At 34.0% G+C, this 15,389-nt stretch overlaps 2 protein-coding genes across 2 annotated transcripts; one reads left to right on the top strand and one right to left on the bottom strand.

Annotated features, from left to right (window-relative positions):
• Window positions 1-9: 9 nt before the first annotated feature.
• On the bottom strand, window positions 10-10,276 carry LOC123712849 (macoilin). Its single transcript, XM_045666170.1, has 14 exons — window positions 10,036-10,276; window positions 9,383-9,524; window positions 9,054-9,180; window positions 8,265-8,425; window positions 6,943-7,053; window positions 6,338-6,466; window positions 5,001-5,115; window positions 3,929-4,042; window positions 3,101-3,327; window positions 2,641-2,813; window positions 2,216-2,305; window positions 1,407-1,545; window positions 986-1,190; window positions 10-499 (listed from the first exon to the last, which is right to left on the bottom strand). The coding sequence occupies exons 1-14, from the start codon at window positions 10,113-10,115 to the stop codon at window positions 315-317; spliced, it is 1,998 nt and encodes a 665-aa protein (XP_045522126.1). The 5' UTR covers window positions 10,116-10,276; the 3' UTR covers window positions 10-314.
• Window positions 10,277-10,637: 361 nt separating this feature from the next.
• LOC123712790 (recQ-mediated genome instability protein 1-like) lies at window positions 10,638-15,308 on the top strand. Its single transcript, XM_045666058.1, has 8 exons — window positions 10,638-10,814; window positions 10,941-11,131; window positions 11,223-11,319; window positions 11,769-11,881; window positions 13,277-13,417; window positions 13,605-14,362; window positions 14,786-14,927; window positions 15,291-15,308. Exons 1-8 carry the CDS (start codon window positions 10,732-10,734, stop codon window positions 15,296-15,298), a joined length of 1,533 nt encoding a protein of 510 aa, XP_045522014.1. The 5' UTR covers window positions 10,638-10,731; the 3' UTR covers window positions 15,299-15,308.
• Window positions 15,309-15,389: the final 81 nt, after the last annotated feature.

Raw genomic sequence — 15,389 nt, 5'->3', positions numbered from 1 at the left:
AAGGTGTTGTTTTGGGTGCTGGAATGGATTAATGGCATTTCAATTGATTCTAAAGGAAAATTTCTTTAGAATTAAGAGAAGAACGGAACAAATTAAGCTCGAGGTACCACTGTACTGGACGAATCTAGTTTCAGGAGCTGTCAAATCCTCTTTCCTGTACGAAAATTTATATTTAACAACGCATACGACATTAAGTCTTTACATGCGATTTTTAGTTCCTTAAAGACTTTTATGGATCGACAAAAAATTACCACAGAAAATTCGGTATGAAAAATTATTGCGCCTAAAAACAAACACAGAACTATGTCTGACATTTAAGCATCGGAGCATAATTGTTTCGGCGTGTACACCGAGGCGTTGGGATCCAACGGTGAACCGTCCGAGAGTCGCAACTTCGAAACTGACCCGACAGACACAGGTGTGACGAACTCTGTGGGCATCACTGCCAACATTTGGGCTTTCAGCTCCTCTATCTCTTTCTCTTGTCGCGATATATGACCTGGAAGAGATTTTGGGGCGATGTAATGTTTCATACTTGCCGTATAGGACACAGCTAGGAGGTCGCTGGGGTTGCTAAATTAACAATTTTTGAAAATTACGTCGTTATAGTTCGACATAATAACGTAATATTGATACTTAATATATGAGAATAAATGAGACAACGCCTAGGAAATAAGATAGTTCCAATGCACATCGCTATAAAAGAGAGAAACTCTTGAGTAATTTTTAGAAACACAAGATTATAGAATACCCGGAAAACAAAATGACTGATGAGCAAAAATATAAAATATAATCTTAAAAACTACATTGGTCAAACTATAAAAAAAGTATTCGTAATTTTCTTTTCTTTATTTCTTCTTTTATATTATATTTATCTACTTGGACAAACGTACACTTGGCACGGGCGTCAACAACACGTCCCTACAAAAAGAACGTAAATAAATCCGATCAGAAGTTTTTGAGTTGATCGCGATTAGACCCTCACCTTCCTGTATGTGCATATGCCTCTTGGCGTCTCCGAGGGCGGACAAGAGATCCAACTTGACCCTGGTCTCGGCGGACAGAGACCTCTCCAGATGGGCCGCCCTCTCTTGTAAGGCCTGCCACGCACTAGCGGCGTTCGCATTCGTTCGCGAGCACGCACTCGCGTTCGCTACGGCTTCCTCTTGACGCACTTCTAATGTTCGGACCTAAATATAAAAATTATTTGTAAATTAACATGTACATGTACTGTCGGTACTGAAATCGAGGGCATGGCTGGAGCGGGCAAGAATGTCTGGCACTCTGTTTGATCTCCAAGTTTTATTTCCAATCTACAAACACCTTCAAACGCTTAGCCATTTTAGGATAAAAAGTTCAAGGAATTCCAAAGTGTATCCCGATACGCGATGATATTTTCTACCAACCTGTTCAGTGGCGAGGGCCAAATCCCTCTGAAGTCGGTCGGCCCTCTCTCTCGCCCGCTGCAGCTCCCGTCGTAAGGACGCAGTCTCTGCTTCTTGCGAGCTTAGTCGAGATTTACACCACTCGTCGTCGCATTCGCCACTGCAATAATTCATTCAAGTATTGATCCTTCGAGCCGGGAATTTATTTGAAAACCACTTAAATTATCAAAATATACAATAAGATATTTCCAACAGAAATATACAGTCTTAACCTATAGAGTAAAAATAATATAATAAAAACTAAAAGAAGTTTAGAAAGTTTGGTCCCTGTGGCAGTGTACTATTATCTTAATTTTGAATTTAATTTAATAAAAATTAATGTAATCCCTATGGAGTCTAAGGAATACTTTGTGTATTCCTTAGAATCTGTTAAAAAAATAATAATATTATAATTTGTGTCACGATTGTATTACAATTATTGTATTGTGTTTTCCTGTTAAATGGTGAACAGTTATTTTTGATTTGAACGTGATTTTGTTTGTAACCCCAACGGAGTTTACAAATAAATCAATAAATATTGTATTATTTTGTATTTTATATACTATAAAACTCCATTTTTTATTACAGGAGGCAAACGGGCAGGAGGTTGACTTGATGTTTAGTCATACCATAGACACTCGCACTGCCAGAAGACTCGCAAACGCATTGTCGTCCTTTTAATAATTGATACGCTGATGTTTTAAAGGACCTCAAGTCGAATTCCTCTTTAATTTACATAAACATCACCGTTACTTTTCAGGTAATCGAGTAAACTATATTTCGGAGTTTACCTCGAGTGTTTGCAATGAGTCTGCGCGCGTCGTTCTTCGCTGAGTCGTCGCTCTTGCGCCGCTCGTTCGTTGTTACGCCACGTTGACATTCTGAAATTTATTTTATCTAAATTACAATTAGATTTTTATTTATATATGGCTAAATTTATCGTAATCGCGTATATTTTATATTTGAAGCTTTGTGATTATAAGTATTTATAGTCCTCTCTGTTCTCATTTTCTGTCCTTACCGCACCCATTCCTTTAACAGCACTCGGTCTCTCTTGCTATAATCAAGTGTAGGAGGGGATTATTCTTCATGCTCCAACCGTCAAGACTAACAACTGCCGACGCGAGGTCACGCTTCTTGTCCTTACACTTTTAAATGGTGATTAAATTTTAAAGGCAAAGTGCCTTTATTTTTTTTTAATAATTTTCAAACTAACTTGTGCTGCAACGCCGCATGCGCATGTTTAAGCTGCGTGTGCTCAGTTCGTCTCTGACGCTCGTTGGCTGCGGCGGCGGTTAACGCTCTCCGCGCTTCCGCTTCGCTGGAGCGCGCCGCTGACAACTCTGCTTTCACGCGCTTTAACTCTTCTGAGTATTCGCGGGTTAATCGCTGGAAAATATATATCAAAATATATTATGTTTGAACAACATATTGTTATTTAAAAAAACTATAACAATAACGAAAATGCTCTTAAAAACGTAAATTTTTGGAATCTCTATAAATCTCCATTAATGGGCCTTAATAGACGGGATATGTGTATATGATATATGTGTGTGTTGAGTACACACAGCCATGCTGGATATAAAAATAGAAATAATTCTTAATAAAAAATATCTCGTCACTTTAAAAACATTTTTTTCAGTACTATCTAGCAATTTACAAATAAAACCACTCACCTCTTCCTTTTCTCGTCTCTCCTTTTCCTTTTCTCTTTCTCTGTGCTCCCTCTCCTTCTCCTTTTCCCTGATTTCTCTATCTCGTTCTCTATTCTCCCTTTCTCGTTCCCGTTCTCTGTTCTCTCGTTCTTTATCTTTATGACTACTACTATCTCTAATAGTTTTCCCACACTCTTTTGTATTTATTTCTAATTCTTTATCTTTTACTAAGTTATTTTGTTCTTTTGCTAAAAAAAATTTAACGGTATAATTTAACGTTGACATTATTTATTTTGAATATATATATGTACATCAATTTTCATAGACAGGCAGAAATTGAAATTTATCGAACGTTTTGGTATTGGTATAATATATATATGGTATAACTATTAATTTCTGATAAATCATTATCACTATCATTTCAAGTCTTCGAAAGTTAACGACAACCTTCAGTTATAACATATAATTAACTGTTTATGTTTTCTATATATAATACATATGTAGAAAACATTCGTACACATTTTCAGCAACGGAGAAACAAGGTTACAATTTCCAGCAAGTGTTGCAATTTTTTTTAACTCGTAAAAACTAATCAATTTTTTTTTTTTACCTCACCATTTTCAAAGGCTATATAAACTGTCACCTGTAAGAGGTACCTAGTAAGCTATTAGCCGCTTTTTCCCGCTTCGGACTGAGTATTTATTATCTTTAGGAAAAAAGGCTATTTTAAGAATTCTAATAATAAAAAAATAAAAATCGGTACAGTGTTTTTGAGTATATCATACAAATAAACAAAAATACGAATCTTTTTCCTTAAGTATTAGCTATTGAAGGTAAATTTATACTCACAGTGTTCTGTACTCTTATGACTATCAATGCTATCCTTATCTCTATTTTTGTGTTTCTTCCTCTCTTCTCTAGAGTTAGCCTCTTTCTTCTCACTCTTTTTCGAATTTGTACCAACTGCAAGGATGTAACGCAAATATTAAAAATAGTTTGCACAACATTTTATAACGAACGAAACCTAGACCTAGATAAATATATGTCTAGTTTGCTAGTACCCAAACAATTAAAAAAAATGGGATGGAGCGCGGTACGTAGGTGGTACCTTGCAGTATCATTTCGTCGGAGATTGTTTTTGATTCAAATATAGGGAGCATTCAAGTATTGAATTACGCGTTATTGTTAATATTATTTTCGCCTTTCCAGTACTTCACACCACATAATGGTAAGTTTTAGGTATAAAGAGTCACTGGGGATGGTCACGAAACTTTTTACTTTTGAATACAGAAGACGATACGGTGTGTTTCATGAGACGTCAAGAATCTTCAAAAATGCGTGACGTAATACTTGAACGCTCACATATGTGTAATTTGAAATTGACACTTAAAAGGAAAAATGACGTTTCTTTACATTTGACAGGTATGGTATGTGTAGGAGTTATACGACGCCATCTTGGATAGAGAAGGATTTTGGCGGATTCGTGAAATTATAGAGGGATTAACAGAATTAAAAATAACAATTTATATGGGTTCTATAATCTTTACTTACTAATAAATAATATTCCCCGAAAAGTTTATTTTTATTTTGTCAAATAGCTCATTAGAGTGAGTCAGAACTGTATTAGTAGCATTAAATAAACAAAAAAAACTTGGCGATCAATGGTAAGAGTTAATTTCCTCTAATATACAAAATAAGATACTTATAATAAATTAAACAGAGGCCTTTTAATATATATGTAATTTAATAATGTAAATTTACATTTACTACGAGAACAACTGGCAAGAAACTCTCCCTGATTTTTTATTAACCCTTAAAACATATGTATTTTATACTTAGTAGCATAAAATAAATATAATTCTAGTTCATTATTTAAATACTGATAATTTAATATAGTTTATTTAGAATAATTGTTTTTTACCTTTCGGCTCCTGCCGGTCGTCTAGGGGCGCTCCGGGACCCTTTGCGCAGCCATTGGTGTGCGGATGTACACCGTTGAGACCTTGCTTGTCTTTGTGCGCTATTGGCTTCTCTATCTGTTAATAAAGTAAATGATTGATCATTTCAATATTTAAAAGGTTAAATAAATCAATCAATTAAAAAATAAAGCGCTACAACCTTTTCAGGTCTGGGCCTCAGATTTCTGTATCTGTTTCATGATCACTGGTTAATCTAATAGGCAAATAGGTGATCAGCCTTCTGTGCCTGACGCAGTGCGACTTTTTGGGTCTACGGCAAACCGGTTTCCTAACGATGTTTTCCTTCACCGTTCGAGCTAATGTTAATTGCGCACATAGAAAGAAAATCCATTGGTGCACGCTTGGGGATCGAACATACGACGTCAGGGATGAAAGTCGCACGTTGAAGCCACTAGGCCAACACTGCTCAATTTAAAAGGTTTACTTAAGAATCAATGTTGTAACAATTATTAGCCTTTTTGGTGCCATGGAGCGCCGACGCGCTGCTTTCGCTAGTTTTGAAATTTGCCAGTGATCGCTGTTTCGACAGTAAATATGTATTTTTCTGTGTTTTTTTTTATTATCATAGTATAAAATCCCCTGAAGAGAATGTTGTATTTTTTTTAATTATTGTGTATTCTAACGGGAATTGTGAATATTTCTCTTGTTCGTAGCCAACTTCACGTTTCATGGAACGTCATGCTCGCTTAAATGTCATTGCTTGTGGCGGCGTCCATGCGTCGGGTTGTCTCTCTCCCTAAAATATGGCGAGGGGGCCGATGGCTGGCCATGCGTCATACTCGTGAACGGGTGCTACTTGTGGTGACTGGTCGTACTTGAATTCGTGTATGCGGTGATGTTAGTTATTTCGACTATGTATTTGCGTGTTGATCCCACGAGAATGTAATTGCGAGCTCCTATTTCATCATGCCTCCTACTGTGTGGAACATGGTGCAATGGCTGCAGCTCTTTACAAACATTGTTTAAAACAAAAAAAACTTGGTGATTAAAAAGAGTGGCGGAGAGTTTATTGCCAGTTCTTCTCTTCCGTTCTACGCCCTTGATTTGAGAACTGGTAGTAAATGTAAAATTAGAAGCATTTAATGTATATTTCTTTTTGAATAACGTTCATAAGTGTATACCTATATGAATAAATGATTTTTGACTCTGACTTTGACTTTTTACCACTATATTGGTAAAATTTGTATGGCACTAAAAGGGTTAGGATATACCTTCATAAATAATTAATGAAAATGAAGAAAAACTATTCAAAAAGGAAAAACAATAAATTCAAACTTACTGGATCGCTATGACAGAGGCCGTTCTCTTTAAACCGCCTCTTGACCGACCCGTTCATGTGTCTCGTTTCTGAACTGGATACGAACTCTGGACAGTTCACACTACGGTCTTCTTTACTTCCCTGTTGATTCTGGAAGGACATACGAAGTATTGAATAGGCAGCCCTCTATGCCTGACATACCTGCGACTTCTGGGTCACGGTTTTCAAACAATGTTTACCAAGTCCATGAAATCCTTTGCTTCTGGCGATGTTCGAATCTTAGTGGTGAGATTACTAGTGATCACTAGGTTTGCACTAATTAAGATAGAATATAAATAATTATATGTCAGAACAAAGCACTATTGTTTATATAAGAAATTAAAAAATCGCTTTGACTACAGGTATGTTAATTTAAGGGCAAACGGGCACGAAGCTCATCCTATGTTAAGTGATGCCGCCCATGGACACTCAATGATGGCTCGCGAGTGCGTTGCCGGACTGTTTAAGAATTGCATATTATGTTATGTCCACACAATTAATGCATTAGAATATAAAAAATCACGTGCATGTGTTATCGTGAAAGACTTGACTTGATTACAGCAAAGCCGCATGATTCTCAAGCTCACCTGTTCCAGCGCACTCTCCGGGAGTGCGTCCCTAAGTAATTGGAAGTAAAACTCGTTTTCGGCGCGAACCTGCCGCTGCCGCCGTAGCCGGAATCTCTGATTGATATATGCCTGAAAGTCATTCATTCATTCATAACAATCCGGAATTCGACACCAAGCAAAAAGAGACAGACAGCGAATGGAACTCCTTCACAAAATCTTGAATCGTTGAAGTATTAGGGTTGCCTGGAAGAAATCGCTTGTTAGCGATAAGGCCACCTGTTGCCTAAAAACTTATGCCACCTACTAACTTTTTGATTTTTATTTGTATAATTAGGTATATTATGGTAACAAAGTATAAATGAATAAATATATATATTTGTGTCGCAGTCGCAATGCGAGCGGCGGACAGTGCAAAATTAGCCATCAAACGAAGTTGCGCGCACACGATTTACCGCTTACATCTGTTTCACTCATTGTTTTCTTTACGTTTTTTTTTCTTATTTGCTTTTATCTCATTTGGTCATTATCTTAATATCTTCTATGCTAATATAAGTGTTTAAGAACATAAGAAGTTTTTATCCTACCTATTGCCTAGCCTAAAAACTTTATATACGGTGCCTCACGATATATTTTTGGCAACCCTATCTAAAAATTCACATAAGCCATTGTTTAATATGTTTATGTAAATATTTTGTTTTAAACTAGCTTATCCGTTAGTTTCCTTTTGATGTCTTTGTTTATTTTTTCTCGCGTGTAGTTTCCTTATTTTTACTTAAAACTGGCAAAAAAAAATTAAAACTATTGCCATAAAAAAAATATAAAAAAACAGTCTTTGACCAATGATGCCAAAGTAATAATTAGAATTTAAATCGAATTCTTGATTTCAATATATTAATTGTACTACTGAATCTTGATATCAAGGTATTTATAACCTACTTTGAGCAGACATATTGTTAAGTAGTTTTGGTAATTGGACTCTGTATTTGTTTACGCAATAAAGTTAAGATAAATGAAAAGGTTAAGCTTTTGTAAAAATACCACAAGAAAATAAGCAAGAATCTTTGGTGAATTTGAATGTCAAAGCCAATGTTAAAGAGAAAATCTTCTGTATTTCTATTCATAGCTTGAATTAATAAATTGAGTAGAAATTAATTTATTCAATAAATAAGTGTTATTAATATTAAGATGTTTCAAACTTTTTATATACAAAAAACACTACCAGTCTTTGCCCATTACAAATATCATATATAAAAATATGTTCTTCCAAATTCCCAATATTATAATGTTATTCAATCAGTATAATATAAAATTTGAGTTAAAACACTATTAGTTAAACATACCTTAATTCCAAACCCGAAGGTCATAGCAGGGTAACCAATACAATGTGCAGCAAGTGGCCGACACACTTCAGGAAGACCAGTTTTATTTCTTAGACTGCCTTCTGTGTATATCACGAGACAGCATAATGCTACAGTTTGTACACACAGTCCTCTTTCGCCGACTATAAATAAAATAATAATGAGCAAGCAATACTAGGAGGAAACAGCCTGGAATTTTTGCATTAAACAATATGTCCCATGAATTGGGACATATGGATAAGAAATTTTTACTATTAAACAGCTTTTTCTCTAACAGTATATGTATTTATTATTGTATTTTGCAACACAAATACATATCAATAAAGCCCATTGTAACCTCAATATAGTTAAATGCCTTGAAAAATATGTATATTGGTAGAAATTGTTGTTATAATTTGACTGAAATATTTAATTTAACTAGATACAACTATGTGCTATGTTTGATCCCGCATGGCAATAACAATTAATTTTTGACATACAAGTGTCACACTTCATGTAAATCCAAAAAATATATAGTTTAATATATATATAAATTATCAAAAATAAATAACTAAAACAGACACTGAAATACTACGAGTATTACATATATATGTGTGTGTGTGTCTGTATGTATGTATATACAAATATTTTGCCATATTTTGTTACATTCAAACTTGCATATGAGTGATAAATCAATATGTTATTAGATCTCACTTAGTCCATATTCAAATGCGTCAATATAAAATTGTCAAACAAAAATTAATCATCTTAAATAATTGTAACCACACTAACCTGCGCTCCATACATATTGAATCCATACATAAGTACCAGCTACAAAATATAAATACTGCATTGGTATCACGAAAAAAAATATCATATCTGATATCAGAACCATGCATAGGAATATAATAGTGCATACCTGAAATAAAATGGTTATTATATTATAGTAAGATTATGGTTTCTGCTATCGCAAATTGAAAAAAATTGCCTGATGTTAAGGCAGTAGAACTAAAAGTGTGTAGTTCAACTCTTATAATATTCTAATATCCATTTACTTATCAAGGATCCGTGAATAATTAATTTTATATAAAAGAGTAGTAAATATGAAACCTAGTACTTACAAGGCCCTGAAATTTAAATGAGTCGTACAAAGCTCCAATCAATATCCAAAATAGATACAGAAACTCAAATCTAAATTCCAACATGTAGTCGGCCACAACAATAACTGCCCATGCCATTATGAACTTTACGTATGATACAGAACTGTAAAAATAATTAATTAATTAATAAAAAAGTTATTATAAGCAACATAAAAATGAATAAGTATTTTTTTAATTTATCTTAGATAGTAAAAAGATACATTACAGCATTTAAAACATTAACATATAAATATATGGTTTGTACATTATTTCAAAATTATTGATATATATTCTATCTATTTAATGCAAAATGAATAATCAAAATGTTGTTTTACTACAAACAAGACTAAAATACTTAGTACAGAAATAGAATGACATTGTAAAGCTCTCCAGTGAATTGAATAAGTAGAAAAGAAAGGTTCCCACGTTTTTGTTTGATCTTTTTTATTTTTTGTCATCATATAAGTAAGAATATGAGCGCCGCGACCACCAGATGGTTTCAACAACCCACACATTTTTAAACCTCCTGCATGATGCTATATTTTACTTTAGGAAATAACAATATTTTTCAAGATACAAATGTATATTAAAAAAGCTGTTACACTACATAAATTTGAAAAAACCCAAACACTCACTTTACATACATTCCTTCGGGTATTTTTGTGCGCTTTATTGGGCGCCGCATTTTGCCAGATTCGGCATTTCGTCTCTTCATATTTTTTCCTCCACTGTGTTAATCACAAATACTGGCTCCGGTTAAACAACACTTACTTAAAATTAAACATTTAAATTACAATGTGTTCAGTGGTTCTTTTTGTTGTCAATAAGCCTACGGTATTTACGAGGGAGATGAAATAAATTTCGGCAAGCTTTTTTGCGTTCACAAAATAATAATGTTGCTATTTAAGGACTCACAAAAACATTGTCAGCCGCCAAATGATAGTCTAGTACAGATTAAATAATAAATGTAACCCATACAGTTAACATAATGATTTAAATACTAAAATCTATTTTTATATGTGGTTTAAAAATAATGAATCTTCCAGAAAAGTAAACGAAGTGTTTTTGAAATAATTCAAGATTAAATAAACGAAACTGCAAAAGGTTTGTTTTAATCGTTGTCATTTATCAGATACGATAATAGTGCCTAAGCACAGTTATGGTTCTTCACCATTTAGACTTTTGACAATTAACATGTAAACGATACATGATTTATAAGATAAATAGAGGGAAAATAATAAAATATGAATTTTTATTTAAGATCAGATAATATATTAAAGAAATGTAATATTTTCTTTTAAAAGTTTTAGAATTGTTATTACCCGAATAAAATGTCTTTAAACTGTACCATCAACATTGTTAGAGCGTTTTTAGCCTCTAATCATATGTTGGTTGATAATGAGTGGCTATCAGGGTAAGCTATTCAGATAATCTAAATATTGTAATAAGTAAAGTCTAAAAATATATTGCTTGCCTATTGTTAGTGACAATCTATTAAGGCTATATATGTAAATTTTTTAAAGTATCTTATTCGTTTCAGATGTGTTGAGTTTTTAATTGAAGACAACAGCCATACTGAGACGGAAATCAAGAATTTAGCAAAAGAGCAATGGCTCTTGAATGATTTGAAAGATATATGTCCTGGCTCACTTCCTAGAAATCTTAAAAATCAACACAAAACAACATTGAATGGCAGATTTATATTGCAAATTAATGCAGTTGTTGACATAGGTATATTGATTAAAAATATAGCTATATAAAAGATTCTATGGATACCTGATAAACTCATATTAGTTTTTACAAAATACCCTAAAAATTTCAGGTACACCTGCTTATCAACAATATTTAAAATTACAGAAAGTTAACACTGAAAACATTGATGCAACAACAAAATTTGATGAAAAAATTTCTAATCACAGGTAATATTTATTAAATTTATGAATGTCATCATACACTTGCCAAGAATAATCCTTAAAATCTCCTCTAAGTCTATAGAATCCGTTGTATAAATGTCCCAACTTTGACTAGGCTTAGTGTAGTGGTGTTTCCTTATCCATTTTATTTAGATTTTTCTAATTTGGCAAGTTATTGTTAACATTCAAAGCACTGGCTCAGATTATTACTAATCGATTTATGTCATAGTTATCAACAATAATAATTTGAATCATCAATACTATCCATAAAAACATTTACATCATATAGATGATATAATATAGAAGAGTGATGAATGAGTTCAAAAGAAAATATGACATGAATTTCTTTATTGTTAATGCACTTAGGCACATATTAAATGAGGCTTTGTGCTATTCAAGCATCATCTCATAATTTTGTATAAAATATTCTTTAAAACTATTTTATTGATTTTCAGAATGATAAAGCTTTACATGACAGATGGAGTTCAGGATGTGACAGGAATAGAGTATAGACCTATGAGAAATTTAAGCTGTGACATAACACCTGGCTGCAAGGTTCTTGTAAAAGGTATGTCATGTATATAGCGTGGACTCAATTTCCGCATTTGGTCCATTGCACGTAAAGTCCTGGATAATTAATCCAGCCTAGCTTCTTCCAGAAGCTTGAAGTGGGTGGTTGTGATTGATACTTTAGACTTTAGAGTATATTCATGACAACCCTGAGCCAATCATCACAGATAGCTGGTTTAGTGTGCTGCAAGGTCTCGTCTCTGCCACTGTTCCTTGACTCACCAGTCCATTTATGGATTCTTTTCCAAACTAAAGAGTGAAGAAATTCTTTTCCAAATTTAACATTTTTAGATCAATGCTGCTTAAGTCACGGTAATGTATTGGATCTAAATTGAGTTCCTGAATGAATGGATGAATCACAAGAATTCATCTTGACCTATTATCATTTGAAAGTGGCTTTCTCTCTTATAGGCCAGATATCAGCGGCGTATGGAAAGATAGGAAATACGAGCCCTCAAACGACTTCGACACTGTCCTGGAATCCAGACGTCAAGGTGGACAAAACATTATTGAACAGAGCATTATCATCTGAAAAGCGCGTGTTTAGGTGTTCCCATAGCTAAAAGCGTCCCTCACAGCGTTAGTCATTTCACGGAATCAATGCTTGTCAGTTGGCAATGCCCAAGCCTTTCTTGGCACCAAATTCTTATAAAGCCTGTAGCGGCAAGTGGACTACTGCATTTATTATTCAGGAATGAGTGGTATACCCAGCTCTCCTGTGCCACCTCCCGCCAATTGCTGGCTATTAGCTGCAGGTTCTCCTCCACTCTGCCAATCCAGTGGTACCAAGGCCGGCCTACTGTTCTCCAACCTATAGGCTGGCTTAGGTAAGCCTCCTTCACCACCCGATCATGGTCCGTGTGCTCGAGATGTTCCAGCTGACGGAGTTGATGGGCTTTGCATTCGCTTATCATATTGGGCTATTTATATTTCGCCGCGAGAAAAATCTCATATCGGAGTTCAAGACAATTTTTGGGTCGCAGCGCCAGCGCAGCGAGTGCTTATTTCCAATTTGTAAATCAGTTATTATTAATAGTTCTACCAACAGCTATCTATATATGTTGTAATTTGGAATAACGCAAATTCAAAACTCTCGTTAACCGTAAATTAATCAATAAAGCTTTTTATAAATTTGACGAATATTGAAATGATCCTAATCCTTGGGATTAATTTTCTCCAGTTCAAACAATTTGTATGACTCAACTTGGCGATTAAAAAGGGTGGCGGATTTTTTTTTGCCAGTTCTTCTTACCCGCTCTACGCTCTTGATTTGCGAACTGGTAGTACATGTAAATTTAGAATTAATTTAACATCTTTTCTGTTGACGTTCATAAGTTACTTGGTTACCTATATGAATAAAGTTATTTTGAGTTTGAATATTAATATCTAACAGGTCCTATTGAATGTCGGCGTGGGATGATGCTACTAACGGAGAGCTCTGTAGAACTACTTGGTGGTGAGGTGCAGGAAATAGTAGTCTCTAATTCGTTGGCTGGACTACTTTCATCCAAACTAGGTCTTCCCATCACCCAAGGTAAGTCCTGAGAAGTCTCCTGGAAACTGATTTATGTAAATTGCTGATTTTTTACTGAATTCAGTTATATAATAGCGAAAAAATAAATAATAAATCAAAATATATATGACTTAACACCGTCAGTTTCATAATAGATAAAATAATAAGTGACATACATTAATTAAGAAATGCTGAATATATATTTCAGACTCAAATTTAAACACAACAATAAGTAGACGAAATATTGATATACCTTCACCACATAGGCAAGTTCCTCCACAAAATGAGCCAACATTTGATCAAACCACTCGACCCATTGCAAGAGTCAAAAGTATCCAAGTTCAAAATGATGATGATGATTTCGACCTAGATCAACTAGCAGCTATAGAAGCCGAATTTAGTGAAAGTCCATCAAATACTAACACTCAACATAGTAATGAAATGTTTAAAGCAACATATACAGGTCACAGTACTGAGACAATGTCTGGTGAAGTGCCCAGCGATAAACCATACAAAAGACTTAGCGATACGAATGATTCTCAACCAGAAAAAAAGTTTAAACTGAACACGGTGGATGACTATCCAGAAGAGGATGATCTGTTTGAAGATGAAGACTATTTGAAAGAATTAGAATTGAAGTTGGATGAACGCGAGATGCGAAAGCTTCCCATCGAAGTGTCGCTGGAGCCATTCGTTTATATAAGACAAATTAATGACTTGGATGTTTATGACAAAGTGGGGAAAGTGTTTAAAATAAAAGGGCAAATAATGAAATTACTGTCGAAGTTGTCTGTGGGTAAAGAGGGGTGGAGTTTGAAATGCACTTTGGTCGACGGCACAGGGGCGATAGATGTAGAGTTTACTAGTGATGTGCTGTCAAAGCTTGTGGGTATAACACCACAGGAAATGGCCGAAATTAAGAAAGAAATAGCAAAGAAGCCAGAGTTAAAGGAGAAGGCTATGTCGGTAAGTTTTAACATTTTATGAGGGTAGTTGTTGTCTATATAAATAGACTTTTTGGATCTAGATTTGTTTTGAATAATAATACTACTGTATATTTTATCTTAAATAAAATCACATAATATATCATTATTTTTGTCATAAGGTCTTGCCTAATGATCAGACTCTGGTTAGTATTGTTCCTTTTTAATTTGCAGATTTAACTCATAAGGCTAATGCCATATTTATAATTGATAATCAGAACACACTAAATTTGAAATATTTTTTTTTTAATCTCACATTATTTTGGCTGGCAATTTTTCCATAGCATATGCATTATCTTCATATTATAGCAAAGAAATGTAGCCATTATTAAGCCTACTCTGCCACTTAAATAAGATTTTGTGTAATTTATTATAGGCTAGATTACACAAATATTTTTTTTTTCAGGCACTAGAAAAAGCGAAACAGTCCCTTCAAGCATTATACTGTATCATAGAAATTACTTTCTTTGATGTACCAAAAATTACTCAGCTGATTCAGTTTGACAGCCGACATGTTCATTTATTGAAGGAAAGACAACAATCCATAGGTTAGGTTAGAATTTTTGTTATCTATATATATATATATAATAAAATTTAATTTTTATTTATTGATCTAAATAATTGATAACCTGAGAATACTCACATAAATTATGTAATACTTTGAGTTTCAACCGATCTTATCTTCAATAAGTTGTTAGTTACATAGTTTTGAATTGGATAACGCAGACAGTTAACCACAATTTTAAAAAATACCACATCAATTTGTTAAGAAATTTTTTGAAAATATAGGAAATATTTTCAAAAAATTTCGTAACAATTACGTAAACCCACCCCTGAAAATCACTAAAAAGAACTTTTTTAGGTCTAAGCCTCAGATTCCAATAATTAATGATCATGTGTCAATCTTATAGGCAATTAGGTGATCAGCTTCCTGCTTAACACACCCAAGGCAAGCCGGTTTCCTCACGATGGTGTCCGTTACCCTTCTAGCTATTGCTATTTGGCTCGAG

This window comes from Pieris brassicae, chromosome 8 (assembly GCF_905147105.1).
Source record: "Pieris brassicae chromosome 8, ilPieBrab1.1, whole genome shotgun sequence".
Taxonomy (NCBI): Eukaryota; Metazoa; Arthropoda; class Insecta; order Lepidoptera; family Pieridae; genus Pieris; species Pieris brassicae.
This window is presented reverse-complemented; position numbering and strand designations above follow the sequence as displayed.

Bases quoted from the DNA above. Each gene is read 5' to 3' on its own strand.
- LOC123712790 (XM_045666058.1), top strand. From the start codon at position 10,732: ATGTCTTTAAACTGTACCATCAACATTGTTAGAGCGTTTTTAGCCTCT. The intron at 11,320-11,768 runs GTAATATTTATT...ATTGATTTTCAG, and splicing joins GAAAAAATTTCTAATCACAG to AATGATAAAGCTTTACATGA. The intron at 14,363-14,785 runs GTAAGTTTTAAC...TTTTTTTTTCAG, and splicing joins TAAAGGAGAAGGCTATGTCG to GCACTAGAAAAAGCGAAACA.
- LOC123712849 (XM_045666170.1), bottom strand. From the start codon at position 10,115: ATGAAGAGACGAAATGCCGAATCTGGCAAAATGCGGCGCCCAATAAAG. The intron at 5,116-6,337 runs GTAAGTTTGAAT...CTTTATTAACAG, and splicing joins GCCTCTGTCATAGCGATCCA to ATAGAGAAGCCAATAGCGCA. The intron at 2,814-3,100 runs GTGAGTGGTTTT...TATATTTTCCAG, and splicing joins AGAGACGAGAAAAGGAAGAG to CGATTAACCCGCGAATACTC.